General features: G+C 38.9%; 1 protein-coding gene across 1 annotated transcript in view; it reads left to right on the top strand.

The window, feature by feature from the left end:
* Window positions 1–17,591, top strand: part of GRB14 (growth factor receptor bound protein 14) — a 61,171-nt gene that overhangs the window by 22,527 nt on the left and 21,053 nt on the right. The window contains exon 3 of the mRNA XM_086750946.1: window positions 12,880–13,036. Within this exon, the coding sequence (XP_086607072.1) occupies window positions 12,880–13,036 (157 nt within the window). The remainder of the gene's footprint in view (window positions 1–12,879; window positions 13,037–17,591) is intronic.

The following is a 17,591-nucleotide window of genomic DNA, read 5'->3' as shown; positions in this document are numbered from 1 at the left end:
TTATTACTACCTCGTCCACTTCGCATTACATTTCTGTTCCACTCTGTTCACTTGTTTTAATGAGTATCTCATGCATTAAATGATTATCACATTTTTATTGACAATTACAGGGCCTGATTTCCGTGCCCTGGTACTCCTGGTCTTTTTTTAATGTTCCTGTAGTGGTTTGGATTTGTCAGCCAACATTTTCTGACATCTGTAATGACCCAACAGTGTGTAGTTGAAGGTTTTTCAAGGTTTGAGTAGACTTACTAGCTTTATTGCAGGATTTACTCTTTATTTGGATTTTATACTTTGGCCAGAGGGAACAATGCTATGTGAATAAAATGAAAGACAAGTTGAAAAGTGTTGAGGCATAAAATGTTCTGTCAGAATAACTATTCTGTAGCAGTTAAACCTAGCTGTTATATACCACCAGTGACTAGAAACAGATACCCAGAGACAGTGCTGGGCTAGAAGGATGTTGTAATCTGACAAAGCAAAGCAGGTTTTTTTGGTCTTATACCAAATAGAAAAGTGCTTCAGCATTCTGAAACAGCTATTTATTATAGTGGGTTAACCTACAGAGCCTTTGTCATATTTGCTCTGGACTTTCCTTGTGCCACACCAGATATTCCAAGAAAATTTCCAAACTATATCTTCGTTAGCTAAAAATCTAAACTTTGCTTAGTCTTACAGAATCTACATTCTTTTCTTCTCTAGTGACCTTCATGGGAATACATAGGTGATAAAGATGATGACAAAGGCATTCTTTGCTTTGAAGCTGTTATAGTTCAAGCCCTAACTTCTGTATAAAACTGTAAAAGTGAAAGAACATTTTAAGAAAAAAAAAAAAGTCCTAAAAAAATTTGAAAAAATTATTTTGGGACTGCTGCAAAGGAAATGGGAAACTAACTAGTCTCTTAATGGTGTTATTCAGAGGCTTGGTCTTCCTCAGATCAGCAGGAGATCTGCTCTACTGAGAAAACAGCAACATAGTGTGAAAAACCTGGTAGAAACAATAGGTACTTCTTTTTATAGCTGGTATCTCTCCGGAAACAGAGAGTGCAGCCAGAACGTGGCAGTAACAGATTTGCTTTCTCTTGTGCTGGAACATAGCATTCTATTTATCTCTGACAAGCGAAGGATATGTTGGACAAACTGCACTATTAAATACAGAAAGCCTCATTTAAATAATGTTAGCGCTTTGACATAAATAGGGACAAGCTATTCAAACATGAGGCTGATAACATTCTGCCCTTAACTTTGTTGTACAAAGAAAACAAAAAACAGAAGTGTCTTTTAGTGGCTTTATATTGAAATTTCTTTCTCCCTCGATCTTCATGCATTACTTCTTTGGAAAGTAGAGTAGTATGTGGATAATTTCTACCATATTTCTAGTTTGAAGGATAAAGAACACTGGTGCACTGGGAACTTTTTACATTTTCTGTTCATTTTCTATTTCACAATTATTTTTTTTCATAAAATATAGAAGTTCCTCCTTCAAGTTAGATCTTTTGAATCCTCTAGTATGATTTTCCATCCTATTCCTTTTTTTTAAGTCCAGTTTGTCTAACTGGATATTTTTCCATCAGTATATGGTAAGTGCATTCTAAATGTTGGTGTTGTATATGGTGAAATGTAAAGCTGTATATTACTGTTAAATGTATAAAAGCTATGTAAAGTTAAGACTTAGCAGGCGGTGTTGAAGCAAAAGAGTGAAGATACTAAATAACATAAACTTACTGATAAGGCTAATAAGCTTTTCACCTCCACTAAATTAACTTTTTGTGAAGAAAAGCTAATATGAAAATACACTCTTATTAACTTTAATGCAATAATCAAGTCTGATCTGAATATTGATCTCTTTAAATTGAACAATAAGGCTTTTGAACTTTTGTCACAAGGGACTTGGTTTAGGGGCAAGGTACAAAACTCTTAGCCATTACCAAGATGAATTTTGTACCTTGCTAGTTGCTTTAGCAATTTCCTGTGGATTTCGTGAGAAGTATTAAGGTAGCTCTGAGTGAAGATAATGGATCATAAAGCCTAGAGAACTTAAGCTTTGTACTGTGAGCTCTATTGGTTGGACATACCGAACTATGTGAAAGAGTGTGGTGATTCTGATACTAAGAGGTGGTGATGCATGGCTAGAAGGGAGAATAGCTTGCATACAGATGTACTTGTTTGGAAGTTGGTTTATGTTATGTTCTCCACTGAGTTTTACAATTACTATCCCTTGGTTAAGGAATTTTACCCACGTTTCACTGGATTGTTGTCATCATTTATTTATTTATTTTTAGTGGATAGGAAGATGTAAAACTCTCTTGTCTTCCTACATGTCTACATGTCTATGTACTGGGTTTAGATTAACTGGGGACCAGTACATACTGTGCATTGATGCTGAGAAGTGACCTACATTTGATTAGCTGTCTATTATTAAGTGGTACATAGAAGACAGGAATAGGGAACCTTTTACCTTTCCCAGGGCCAAGAGGTTTTTCAAATAGCTTTGTGTCAGATGTTAATGTACACACTTAGCATTACTCAATAATGTAATGAAAAATAACAAAAGACATTTTTATCACGGCTTATAAGACATGGTTTGTTCACACAGATGTAAAGGTTGGTGTGAGTATGAAATGACTTGACTTGGCTTGACTATAGCCAGTTGTTCTAAAAATGAACCATTCATTCCAAGTTTATCTTTATTTTGCAGTCTCTCCCTCCATGACTGTTTAATCTTCGTAATAGCTCTTCTTTTGAAGGACTTGGGAAAAGTTATTGATACCAATCAATATGAAGTGCATTAACTCACTGAGATTTTTCATAAGTATGATAATTGCTCTAAACCATTCTAGCAGCTGCTATGAACAAGATGGGGAAATTTTTTCATAAATAAGAGTGAATTTTCTTCTAGGAAGAGACAGATTCAGGTAATGTTAGTAGATTCTTAGCTATCTGCCTGATCATGGTGGCTCACAAATTCACAGTGAAACACCCCAAAATTAATCTGCCACAATAGCCCTTGGGCTTTTCCTCTTTCTCAGGATTGAACAGAAGTTTATACCCTATGCACATCAGATGCAGTAATAGATGGAGCCTAAGCCTCCATTTCTAGTGATGTTATGATAGACTGAGGTTTGCCATTTTATTTCACCTCTAAAGAGTAGATCTGGGAACATATTCTTCCATATCCGTTGTGAATAATTAATGCAAATAAATCATTTCACTGCTCTGCAGTGTGTTTATCTTGTATAAGTGATCCTTTGACAGCTTAATCATCTAGCAAATCTGCTAATTTTCTTTCATTTCTGCTATTCCATGGAATTGTATTATTTGAATTTTTGCTAATGTTTTTTAAATTTCCTCACAGCTCTCTAATTATTCATACACATCTTACCAGTTGCACTTGAAATGCCTCTTTAGCTGCCTTTGTTTGGAATCTTGGTAGTCTGAAAGAAGCCTCTGGTAAGGCAGAATAATTTCAGGCTCTCTATTTAAATAAATTGTCCTGTCCACCCCCGCCTTTTCTGATAAATCATGTGCATTCTTTTCAAGAACTTTATTGTAGTTTTTACTTCTATAGATCCCTTTGCATTTATTACTCCTGATTTGGTCCTTTGTGGTGGTAACGGCTGTTGATGATGATAAATCTTTCACTTTCTGTATGTAATCTACGTGTTATTTATTACTACAATTCTTACTTGCAGTGTTGAACTTCACAATGTAGCTGTTGTTATTCATTTATAGTAACTTTTTGAGGAAAGTATCATATAATTATAGTTATTGTATAGTTAACAATAATTTCACTTTCTGCTCTAAGAGTGGTTGTACTATAAGTTAATTGTCCAAAGCGTGGGAGTTGCTTTCTCTAGACCTTGACTTTTGTTCAATTTTATACAGAGAAATGAAATCTTCTATAGCTGTTTAATTACTGTTTACAACTGTGTTTTGCTTCTGTTGACCAATAGTGAAAAAGTGAATGTATTAAACTCTGGATTAAATAATTATATTTATATTTTAACTTTCCTGTTGTCTTTCAAGCCTTGTTTCTCTTCAGTTTTACTGACATTGCCTTTGAGATGATTGGATGTCAGCATTGTCCTCATTCTGCCATTTTTTCTAACATTGTAATGTGATTGTCATACCTTCGTTTGAAAGAACTTTGCTGGTATATTTTTGCACATGGCTTATTATAATTTAGAGATCTGCATAATTTAACCTCCCATTTTATAATACAACATATTTACACTTCTAAAGCAGTAGTCATATGAGGAAGTCGATGTGCTTTACAAATCTTAATGAGTTCAATCTGTTACTCTGCTGTACAGAAATAGATTTCAGTTCCCCTGCTCCATTTTACTAAAAGGGAACTAAGGGACTAATACTGACTTACCTGAAGTCAGATGGCAAATACATATTTTAAAACTAAGAATTGGACCTTTTTTTTTGGCTATAGGTAGTCTCAGATCTTTTTGTTACTTCTTCACATTCCTATTTAGTTCCTTTTTTGATGTGATTTTTTCATTCATAGGATGGTCAGTCTTGTGCTGGATTAGGGCACAGAGTCTGTACTAAGAAATTGAGGGAGGGGAGTGACTCTCTGGGCTACATAGTATAAACAGTTGCCATAGTAAACTATCAGAAGACTACTACAGAAAATAAATAGAAATTCTTTTAGTTGATAATGTACTGTTTCTGTGAAATTAAACATTTTTTTTTTAATATCTTCTAACAGAATATTTAAGTCTAAAAAAAATCATTATGTTTTAAGGCAACAAATTAATGAATTGCTAGAGAAATAAGGTTTGTCAGTGGTCTTACATTTGAGTAAAGACTGGAAATTTAAATTATTTTTGCTCTTTGAAATATTTTAGCAATGGTTAGATTTTGGAAACAATATGAGATTTTTCGAAGTTGTGGTAGGAAAGGCAGGCAATTTTACTAGACTTTGGTCTTACTTTCTTGGCACTTTGGTTTCATTGCAAGACAGACTAGTGGTTTTATATCTTTTATTGCTTGTGGGACCATACTTCAATATCTCAATAATAGGCAAGTGTATGCACAGTTCACTTTTGGTTCACTTGGAAGAACAGGTCTTCCTTGTTCGGGCAACTACTTCCTTCTTTGATGTTTGCTGTCCTTGTATTCAGTGGATTGGCTTATCTTCAGTTTCTTTAAATTGATCTCCCAAGTCTTCAATATATGGCTTCACAAGCTGTACAAGGTGCTTAACTTTTCCTTAATACCAAGACCTATATTTTACATAAATTTTTTTTTTTGATTGCATGCTGGAACTTGGATTTGCCCTCTTCCCCCATGGACAGGCTTCCAGGTAGTTGTCCCTAATCACTGGGTGACAGTTCCTACCTCCCCAGTTATACACGTTGACAAGTCTATGCGGAAATGATGTGATGCCTTGTGAACTCTCCTTCAGAAGAGAGGTTCACAGGCTTAACGGCCACCATTTTGGATTTGGGTGCCTAAAAAATTAATGAATCCTCTGTTGTTTTGTGTCTGTGCTTCAGTTTTCTCTGTCCATTCCTCACAGGGACGTATACAGGATAAATTCTTGAAAGCTTCTGTTGTGGCGATTGAGAAAATAGTTGCTTTAAAATGAGCAGCTACCATTCATCATCTTTTTTTTTTTTTTTTTTTTTTAATGACAGGTATAGTTTTCTGCAAATTGTGAGAATCCTTTTGGCTTGGAGATCTTCCCTTTGGAGGAAATATTGGAAGCTGGCATTTTAACTGTAGACTGGGATATTTAAAGGGAAAGTCTTGCATTCACATCTGATAATGAAGACAGTTAAACTTTACTAACACTTTTTTTTTTTAAACTAGTTGTGAGTTAACCTGCCCTTAAATATTTTTATGAATGTGGAATTTTGCTGATTTTCTCTAAGCCAAGACAGACTATTGCTAGACGTCATAAAATAGTTCAAAATGCTAGGAATTTCCAAGTCCATCCATTGTAGTTCAAATACACTCCAAATTCCCCTACCCACTGGCAATATCAATAAGAAAAAACTTTGTCTAGCAGGGGGCAAGGTTGGAAGTTGGAGAACAAACGCTTCAGGCAAATAGCCTGTTCGTTAACACTAAAGGCAAGGGTTAGCACAGTAGCAGGCAGGATCTCAGGGGAAGTACGGCACCCTGGAGTGCAAGACTTTTTAAGGCCTGTTTTTTTATAGAATAACTGTACATTTAACATAAATGTGACTGAAATTGTAATGTAAGCATAAAATGTGTGATGTTTTATTCATGGGGGAAAAATAATTGTAGAAATGATAAGCTAAAGTTAGATGCTTGTATCTTTATAAATAAAAGTGGCTTGATTTTTTTTATTTTTATTTTTTTTTTTAAAGTGGAGATCATCCCCTGTCTTAATGGCTATACAGGAACATTAAGAATCTTGTAGATGTCAGGTCATTTTGATGTAGGCACCTAAATATGGACTCCATGTGCTGAGTGGTTCTTTTTCTGTTAGATCTACCTGGCTTTTTTCACACGTCAGGACTTAGTTTGAAATTTGAAATTCCTCAGTGCATGGTATGGTCTTTCCATATGTTTGTGCTGTTTCTGCAGATTGGAACTTCCAAAACAGATGGCTTGAAGATTCTGAAGAATCAGACTTGGACACCCTCTCTTAAAAGTCTATGAAACACATTATTTAATTATTGTAGTGGAGATGACAGTTGAATGTGGAAGAAGACTCGGGGGAGTAGAGTCCAGCCTTCTCTTGCTCCTCCCTCCTCCCACACTGATTACCTTATGTGCTCTTTTACTTATTCTTTTAAACAGTTTCTGATATTTTTTTTCCTCCTTCTGATTATTTTTAGTATAAAAGCTAGGTTCTCCTTTTCCTTTTCTGTGTTAAATAGGAGGTCATGTTTCTCAACATTGATTTGACATTCAGATGTTAGTGAAATGCAAACAAGGATATATTTTATTTTAAAGCAACATTTCTTATAAAAATAATTTTTTTGAGGGATAAAAATGCATTGCATATACGTCTGGGATCTTGGCTGATTTTTAATATATTGAAAAATTGAAAGAGGACATGCAGGAAAGCTGTACCTCCTTGCCTGCTCTCATAGGCAATGAAAATTATTAATGCTTCTCATGCTCAGCTTGGTGCTTTCCTCTTACAAAAAGATTTTGGAGTTACTAATTTCTTAGTTCCACTGGCTTAAATGGAAGCTATTGAGGTGTTTGTTTTTCTGATCTCGGGAAGAATATCTTGTATTCATAAACTAGACAAGAAGGAAGAAGATTTGAGCACTACTGAGGCAACTTTTTCTGTCTACTAATAGGTGTAGTCAAGGGAAGTTAAATAGTTTGCTTTAGAACAAAGCTCGAGAGTGTATAGTAATGAAAACTGTAATGACAGCTTGTTCTCAATTAGCTCTTTTCTTGTGTGCTACTTCTCAGACAAATTTTCAGCAGAAAAAAATGCAAGAGAGTGGGGATGACTGGCCAGCTTAATGCATGATGATAACTGCTAGTAAAAATAAAGAAGTGGTCACTCAAGCTTCCTCATCGCTATAGGAGGTCAACATCATTGCATCTTTAGCATAATCTTGCCACTCTTTAATTCTTGGAGCATCCTCTACTTCTGGGAAGAGAAGTATGTATTGCAACATATTTCCAAGGAAAAATGGGATTTTGAATTTATCCTTTCTCATGTGATCCACTCCCCTTGGAACAAATACATTCCCAGCAAATCCTACAAGAGACTTTGCTTCAAAAACAGCAGAAAGCACAGACTGAGCAACTTTTTCTAATTACATAACCCCTCAGAGGTCACTCTAACTGGTGAGATTTACAGCATCACATTCAATTATTAAACTAAAACTGTAACAGAAGTTTAGAAGGGTCTGTTAAGTGACTGACTGTCTCTTGTCTTCTGCTGTATTTGAATCCCTTGCAAGGAAGAGAAAAAGGGCACAGCATTTGGGTTTTATAAGGTAGCACATGTCATAGCTGTGAGCTGGGATGATCCGTTGTCCTAGACTTGTGCAGGATTTATTTCCCTATACTGAGAAAGGCAAGTGAGAATACTCACTGAGAATATAAACTCTGGGGGTTTTTCTAGTTGTGTTGTGTTGTTTTGTTTGGTTTTAGGTGTGCTCCTGTAGTCCAAGGCCATCTCCAAAGCTTCCCATTCCCTGAGTTGAATGGCCACAGGCAGCTCATTATCACGACTTGTGTTGCTGTCTTCAGCATTTTAAAGTCTTTTTCTATTTCTTCAGCAATAAGGGTGTAGTCATCTGCACTGAGACCCTTAACACTTTTTAAAAGCATTTCTGTAAAAAATCATCCATCAAGGGCCTCAGCGTGGGCCATACGTGCTCTTGCTGTAAAACAAGCACACCACCTAATGTGATGAGTACCTGGAGAAAACTGTAGTTGCTAATATGTGCTGGCAGGGTCCCTAGCCAGGGCACTGGCGTGGATTCTCACCCTGCCTTTATTGCAAGAATCTTGAGAAATAAAATAGAGTATTTCAGTTGGAAGGGACCTAAAGCAATCATCTAGTCCATTACCACTAATGTCACTTTAATTCTCTCACTTCCTTTCCCCTTCTTACTGTCTGTCTCCTTTTTGGCACTTCAGCCCATAAAATCTTTTCGATTCAGTCTGCCACACACTTACTGGAGAGGCTCCCTGACCTTCAGTACAGCCCAGAGTAGGACATGTTTTAAGGTGACCAAGTGCTGTTTTGTCTACTCACCTGTACAGCCAGCTCTCTATCCCACTCACAGCGCACACTGCCAGACACCTCTTTTAATTTCACCTTTGAATCCTTGTAAATACTGGAGGAATTTAAATAATTCATGCTGGTTTATCCTGAACTGTAGAACATAATTTCTGTGTGACTGGAGTAGGAGTTTAAGTAAGTTGTGTATGTGGAACAAGACCCTACTGCAAGCAGGCTGCATTGCTACCAGTCTCACTTGCTTGTCAGTGGGAACACGGCCACAGCGTAGACATCTTGTAAAACCAACCACAGCCATCAGCCATGGCTGCTTGGGCAGTACCAATCATTGAATTCAATATTGATGTGGTCGTTTTGCCTTTTGTATTAAATGTAAGTACTGGACTGTAGCTGAGGCCTGTGGAAACTTTGGATGAGCTTTCTCCAAGGCCTACATGTTTTCCTTGGAAGACTCTGCTTTGAGGTGGTTGATTAATGAGTAGACAGAGATCTTCACCACTTTAGAAGCGTGATTTTAATGTTTGCCGTATCCTGGAGGTCGGTGTCACGGCAAGGGTGGGTGAATGTCCTCTGGAGCTCTTGAGCTGTCATCATTTATTAGCTGAAATATTAAAGCAAATCATCACGGACTTCATGCTGATTTAATATGCTGTGCCAAAGTTTGGAACAAAACTGCTGTATGTGTAGTTCCATAGAGAAAAGCAGTTTTCTGGAGAGGAGTAAGGTCATCAGTGTGCTTTATTCTCTATGTGGTTTTCACATTGAGTCTTTTTTTCCTTGTTCTGATGTTTGGCAAGCATGGGTGAGCTGACCTGATTTTATTTTAATTTTAATTTTAATTTTAATTTTTATTTTTATTTTTATTTTTATTTTTATTTTTATTTTTGCCGTTGGTGGAAGAGAAGCAGGTGGCAGAAGACAGGGTTGCAGCTCCTTGCGCACTTTCCTGCCAGCTTTGACACAAACCATGGAAGGAGCTGCTGTAACAAGTTAGGGCAACAATACATTGCTAATTGTTTATTAGATGCTTGAAATGAGCATGTGTTTAGTAACATAGCAATTAAGGGCTGACTGACAATAACATGCTTGTTTGTCTTTAAAGTAAGAACATGTCTTGATGTTTAATAAAGGGTTTACAATGGTATTTTAAGTTTTGTGCATAAAGTTCAGGTGAGGTGGGTGTTATGGTTTTGTTTAGTGAGGGGGGGCCTAAGGTGGCAGCTTCTGTAGGAAACTGCTAGAACTCGCTCCTCTTTGTTCAGTGGACTCGGCCAGGCCTAGGGCGGACCTGCTGCTGGCCAAGGCCGAGCCAATTGGTAGCAGAATGTCACGTGATAATGCCTCTGCGATAACGTATTTAAGAGGGGAAAAACAGGAGAAAAAAAAAAGATGTGAAGCAGCTGAGCGGAGGCAGAGAGGGGGAGGTGCGAGCCTTGTGGGCCTTGCAGGCCTCACCCTCTGGCCTCCTGTCAGGCAGCTGACTGGGCCCAACTCAGCCCAGCCTGGCTGCAAGAAGTGGAGAGGAGATGAGAAGTGAATAAGATGTAAAAGGATCCTGAGAGGCGTCTGCCAGCCTGTTGTGAGGAATGGCTGCAGACGCCAAGGTCAGTGAAGAAGGAGGGGGAGGAGTAATGCGGCAGCCTGTGGTGACGACCATGGTGGAGCAGGTTGTCCCACTGCAGTCCATGGAGGTCCACAGAGGGGCAGAGATCCACCTGCAGCCCGTGGAGGACCCCACGCCAGAGCAGGTGGAGGCCTGAAGGCAGCTGTGGCCCGTGGAGGGCCTGCTGGGGCAGCTGTTCTGGAGGGACTGCACCTTGTGGAAGAGATGACCCACGCCAGAGCAGTTTCACGAAGGACTGTGGCCCGTGGGAGGGACCCCATGCTGGAGCAGAGGAGGAATGTGAGGAGGTCTTCCTCCGATGATGAAGCAGCGGCATGAAACAACGTGTGATGAACTGACCGCGATCCCCATCCCCTCTTCCCCCCTGTGCCGCTCGGGGTGGGGAAAGTAGTAGAGATAATGTTCAGCCTGGGAAGAGGGAGGGGTGGGGGGAGGTTATCTTGTTCTCTGTCTCATTCTCCTGCTAGTTTTAGAAATAAATGAATAGTTTTCTCCAAGTCGAGTTTGTTTTGCCCATGACGGTAACTTTAAGGATTTTTCCCCATCCTTATCTCAAACCTCGAGACGTTTTTCCTTATATCATCTCCCCTGATTCTCTCGGAGGGTGGGGGGAGCGAGAGAGAGACTGCGTAGTCTGGTCCCGATCGGGGCTGAACTACGACAGTGTGTCATGTATAGTGATGAATAGGTATAAACTGAATAAACTGAGAGGATGATTTTTAGAGATAAATTAAAAATATCTTGGATGCCCTTTGTCTTGAGGATGTATGTGCTTTGGCACAGACAGGGTAAGCAGAGTAATTTAACTGGTACTAAGTTCCTTGCTGTTGTGGCCAGACTGTCACTAGCAGATGAGCTGCATAGTGGTTCCATTGGGACAGTACACAGCAGGCACTGCACTGGGGGTGGACATTCAGACTCTTACTGTTTTGGTAGAGAGGGAATAATGTTGCTCAATGTTACTTCATGCTACTGGAAAATGTAAATATTGGGGAATAAACTCCATTCTTAAAAGTGAATTAATATAGTAACTTCCAAATCTCATGGCATTGGGTGGCTTTTGGGTGAAAACGCTTGTTTGAAAACAGAGAGTAAAAATGATGCATTCCTGACTTGATCACTTAGTGTGTTTCTAAGTGCCTGGAAGACTTTATGGCATGTTTAATGTTGCATCAAATCTTCTATACCTGCTGCTAAATTTTACCTGCATTCTTTTGTGTTTATAATAAAATCTCAAATGTATGTTTTATTTTGGAACTATGTCACTGTTCCAACATACAGTACCACAGATAAGAGTCGATCCTTGTGTCAGGAAACTCAATATTTTTCACTTTCTGTGTTTTGACTGCTTTTAAAAAATGAGAAATAGAGGAAATCTAACAGTGTTGAGTTTCTTGACTGCTGTGAGGAATATGAAATTATTTTCTACTCTTATACAAAAAACCCCTTCAGTGTTGACTTTAATGGGGTTGGTCACTGTGCAGAGCTTATGGGGACGGGGCACTAGTGATTTGCATCAATTCCATCCAATTCACTGATTCATCCAATTCATTTGATTTATTCTCCTTCAGAGAAACAAAATACAGAAAAAAATAACTAAATGGTCATGCCTTCTTTTAAACAGTCGGTATGCAATAAGACTTCCTCAGTCTCTTCATTTGAAACTAAGTGTAAGCAGGTTTAGATTCACCTCCTCAAGAACTTAATGGACACGTGTTCTTCTGGACTTTAAAATGTGTGTCAGTGTTGAAAAACAAATTTTTAAAGTGAAATTTAAAAGTGAAAATGACAAGTATAAGTGAGAGTTTATATTGACAAGTATGAGAGTTTATATTGTCTCCTCCCCCCGCCCCCAACATACTTAACAGAATAAAGAAACTACTGAGATAAGACATTATAAAAATGTCTACTTAGTGATAGATTTTTTTTTTTTGCATGTACATCTAGAACATTTTATTTACTTTCCTGGTCCTCATAGGATGATAATTCTTTTCCATGTATGATGTTTTTGACTCTGTATGTATGTATATATGCCTTTTTTAAACTCATAGTTCCAGTTCTTGCTTGTCAAAATTTGAAGCAACTCTGTAGCATCTCCTTTTTATTGTCTATAGAATTATGAGCATCTCAAATCTGATTACTGTTCTCTGAACTAACTCTATCAAATATTTCTACAGATCTTCAGTCATGGAATTCTTGAGTTTCACTGTTTATCCTCTGTGGTTTCTTCTTTAGCTTATGTAAGAATGTACAGTTTCACTGGGTCCATTTACCTCTCCATTGCCATTTTTTAAAAAAAGTGAATGCATCAGTCTGTCCAGTGTCCTGTGGCAAGGGATGTCCAGTAGCCAAATTTAGAAGTGGGGTATGCTTTGCTCAGCTGTTTTGTTCTCAATTACGCCATTGCACAGGAGAGAAATGGTTGTCTTTAGTATTGCATCCTATGTGTATAGGTTCTTCTCTCAGTCATGAAGCTGAGAGAGGAACATCTTTGGACTAACTGAACCAAAGATTAAACTTACGGATATTTTAGCTTTTTTATTTATTGCAGGTAATTAAAGTATATAGCGAAGATGATACTAGCAGAGCTTTGGAAGTACCAAGTGATATAACAGCCAGGGATGTATGTCAGCTGTTGATATTGAAGAACCACTATATTGATGACCACAGCTGGACTCTGTTTGAACAACTTACCCACACAGGTTTAGGTAAGGCTGATACTATACAATGGTATGGCAGTAAATAAGGTGTTTGGTTTTCACTTTCACGTAGAAGTGCAATTGCAATAGAAAGGCTTGGAAGCAAATTGACAGGAGGGCTTGAGTGAATTTGTTCTTTTGGGGGTTTGTTGCTTAGGTTTATATTTTTTTGAAAACGTAGCTATAAAGTACATTTTGTTGTCATGGTACGTTTGCCTCACACTACCTGATCTGCATCTGTAAGAGTGATTCGGAAGACACTGACGGTTATGGTTCTTGCTGCAAATTATTACTCACTCTTGCTTGCTTTTCTTTGGCAGTTCTTCCTCTTTTACTGGTATTTCCTGCTTATCTCTAGCAAGACTTGGGTTATTTTCATTGCAAATAAAGTCTTTGTTGTTCCCAGCACACCTGAGTGAAATCTCTGACATCAGGGACAGAAAGCCGTTACACAGTGCTGCACAGTAGGACTCAGTCTTCAGAAACATCATCAGAGTAGGCTGTCAGTATTTTCCTTCAATACAGTATGTTTGGCTAGATTTATTATAAACTCTGGGGCAGGACTACTTAAAAAAAAAGCCAAAACAACAATTCTTCTAAACTTCCAGTTATGGACCGATAAACTGTGTTGAAGTAACTTTATGCTTAGTATTTTAAGTTGCTGGAAACTCTAAACTCCTTCCACATCATCAGTGTTCCTGTAGTGCAGTAGAACCCCTCTTTTTCTATTATACAGTTTACAAGATGTAATCTGTGTTTTCAGATTACAACTATAATTTTTAACTCTGGTCTCTATTCTTTTTTGTAGTGTATAGATGTAATTTTGCAGTATAAAACACATTAAGACAAATTAAATATAGGCAGAAAGGGGATGTTTGCAGAGATGTAAAAAGTGCAGAACACAGGAAAGACTTCACTCAGTAAAAGATGAGTTTTGAAGCCAACTGCTAGGATGTAGAATTGAACTGATACTCTAGTCAGACAGTCTTACTTCCTTTTACAGCACTACGTTTCAATACTGTATTGTGTTTGATTTTGAGAGGGAATTATACCAGAAAAATCTACTAGAAGACAACTGCCATAAAAAAAATCTGGTTTTAATTTCATGTCCCTCAAAGTTTCCATATTATTCTTGAACTTTGTCACTGTAGTAGAGTTACCAAAGGTAGTACTACTTCTGCAGCCTCAAGGGCAGTTCCAGCTGCTAGTGCAAGTTGTGGCTTGAGAAGAGGACATTTTGGGAGCCTTCCTGCATTCTAAAATACATAGAAAACTCCTTGGAGTCCTTAATTCTCAGAAGAGACTGCACTGGTACCTGGTAGCTCCAGGACTGTCAATTTAAAAAAAAAAAAACACACACCACCACCAAAAAAAAACCAAAACCCAGCACCTTCCCCCGACCCCATGATATTTATATGTGACTAAAAGCTATTGTTAAACTTCCTTTCTGTGTATGTATCTAGGCAATCTAGACTCATGCATTTGTGTAAAATAAACTTGACTATGCATCTCCAACTATATTAACAGCCATATTTTAAAGATTAACTACAAAAGCTAAAACTGTTTTCTGCCCTTTTCTGCTCCCTTATCCTATGAAGGCAGCTACAAAAGTTTTTAAATTTTTTTTTTTGCTTTGTAACGTTTCAAAGATATTTATAACCTTTTGCACTGAATGTATCAGTTGTAAGATGCTTCCAGCTCAGAGTAAGGTCAGAGTTAAATCTGGGTCAAGGCCGTAAATGACTGACTGCTACAGAAGAGGAGGTATAAAAATGGCTTTAGACAGCACTACTATATAAATAGTAGAAGTGGGTTTTGTGTTTTATAGTGTGGCTGGTGTTTAAGTACTGTAGTAACTATTGAAGATGCTTTCACAAACCATGCCAGAACAAGAGTGGTGTTATTTCCCCAGGTTTATTTATTTGTATGATACGCTTTTTGTCAAATATTGTATTTGCTTCAATCTGAAGGATTTCTTGGAAGATTTCAATATCAAATCATTAGTGAAGTTGCTTTTCCTAAGATTCTGAAATTCTCAAAATTGCTGGCATGCAGGTCTGAAGACCTGCATTCACCATACAGTCTTGTGATTGCTCCAGCTTTAGGCATCATTTTAGAAAAAGGTGAATTGCTCATTTTAAAAATAAAATTAGATTATGAGGATGGCAATTCAACATAGCCAAGGAGAGGAACAACTTGAGATATCTTTTTTTTTTTTTTTTTTTTTTAATACTGAATAATAATGAATTTATTTTTTATGAAACTGTTAGATCTGGTTTTCTTTGAAAGGTTTTACATATAGATCTTGACTTGCATTAAGTGTATTGTGATGCACTGAATGAGTAGTGTAAAGAAATATTTCTCAAGTGATTATTTAGTTTTGGATGATTTGCTATTTATTATTCTGTTGTGTTTTACCCATGAAAATTTGGACAGTGTTTTTCTGCTCCCAAGTTAAATGAATGGATATAGAAAGGAGAAGTACTGTGAGTGAATGTGTCTGTGTAAATTCCAGTATGATGGGGATTAATAATTCATTCATCAATTAGTGAACATTATCTTTAATATCTAACAGCTGTCTGAATACTCCTGAATTAGTTATGATTGCATGAATCTCAGTGAGCTGAACTGCTTTTAATCAAGACAGACATTAATTACATCACCAGGGTGTGCCTTCATTGCTGTGTGGAGGTATCTGTATGTGAAGGCTGGAAAAAGAAAAAAAAAAAAAAAATCCCACCTAAAAGAAAACATAAAAACACAGTCTATATATTCCTATTTTCACAAACCTGTATGTCCTTTAGTGTGAACCTATATTGTTGAACATTAGGCATGACTGTGTCTCATTGCATTGCATGGCAAGTGCTGACCAGGTGATGCTGACTTGGGGCAAGTGGGCAGGTGAGATGCTTCCTCCACCTGTGCCACTTCCCCAGGGTGCTGGCCCGTGCACCCCATCTGCTTGCTGTGGGGCACTCATGCTGTGCAAATCGCGCTGCCACTGCCTCACCACCCGAGATGCTCAGCCTTCCCACCCACCTCTGAAGTCTTGCAGTAGCCTAGGCTCCATTTCAAATATCTGAAGTACGATTATTACAGCAGTATAAATCACAATGTATTTCAGAACTGTGTGCTTCTGATATGTGTCCTTTTTGTCCCAAGCTATTGAATTCAAAGAAATTCTTGGATGTTTTCCACTTTGTCTAAGATTATTGAAGGCAGTTGAGGTATGCCTAGATTTGAATGATGCCATGTCATCCCTACCACCAGGTACCTTGATGTTGAAGTCTCATAGTTCCACTGCAGTTCCCCTGTAGAGGGCAGGCTGTGAAAACAGATGAGGTTTCCATAGCTGTTCTCCTTTTCAAGGAAAATACAGTTTTCATCTTGAAATTTTTCCTTTTCTAGTGAGAAGTTTTTGTGTTGACTGTAAACAGTTTTCTGTTTGTTTCTGCAGCTCAGTAGGAGGGGGTGTCGCTCTCTACATCAGCAACTGGCTGGAGTGTGCGGAGCTCCACCTGGGGATGGAGGAGGAGCTGACAGAGAGCTTATGGGTCAAGATTAGAGGATGGGGACGGACAGGGGACGTTACGGTGGGGGTCTGTTACAGGCCGCCTGGCCAGGAGGACAGAGCAGATGAAGTGCTCTATAGGCAGATAGGAGCAGCCTCACGGTCACAGGCCCTGGTTCTCATGGGGGACTTCAACCACCCTGACATCTGTTGGAGAGACAACACGGCAGGGCACAGGCAGTCCAGGAGGTTCCTGGAATGCGTGGATGACAACTTCCTCCTGCAGGCGATAGAGGAGCCGACAAGGAGGGGTGCCATGCTCAACCTTGTGCTCACCAACAGGGAGGGGCTGGTGGGGGATGTGAAACTAAAGGACAGCCTTGGCTGCAGCGACCATGACATGGTGGAGTTCAAGATCCACGGGGCAGCAAGGAAACTACATGGCAAGCTCTCTGCCCTAGACTTCAGGAAGGCGGACTTCGGCCTCTTCAGGGACCTGATGGGCCAAGTGCCATGGGAGGCGGCCCTGGAGGGAAGAGGGGCCCAGGAAAGTTGGTCCATATTCAAGGACCACCTCCTCCAAGCTCAGCAGAGGTGCATCCCGATGAAAAACAAGTCAGGCAAAAAGGCCAGGAGGCCGGTGTGAATGAGCAAGGAGCTCCTGGACCAACTGAAAGTGAAAAAGGAAGCCTATAGAGGGTGGAAGTGGGGACAGGTAGCCTGGAAGGACTACAAAGAGGCTGCGCGAGTGGCAGGTAAGGTAAGGTAGGCCAAAGCCCTGGCAGAACTGAATCTGGCCAGGGATATAAAATGCAACAAGAAGAGCTTTTATAGGTACGTAGGGGACAAAAGAAAGTCCAGGGAAAATGTAGGCCCCCTCCAGAAGGGAACTGGTGTCCTGGTTACCCAGGACATGGAGAAGGCTGAGGTTCTCAATGACTTTTTTGCCTCAGTCTACACCGACAAGAGTTCCTGTCCCACCACCCAAGCTGTAGAAGGTGCAAGCAGGGACTGCGAGAATGAAGAACTGCCCATTGTACTCGAAGAGCAGGT

The sequence above is a fragment of the Chlamydotis macqueenii genome, chromosome 6 (genome assembly GCF_036417535.1).
Source record: "Chlamydotis macqueenii isolate bChlMac1 chromosome 6, bChlMac1.mat, whole genome shotgun sequence".
NCBI lineage: Eukaryota > Metazoa > Chordata > Aves > Otidiformes > Otididae > Chlamydotis > Chlamydotis macqueenii.
Note: the sequence above shows the minus strand (reverse complement) of the source record. Positions and strands in the feature narration are given on the sequence as shown.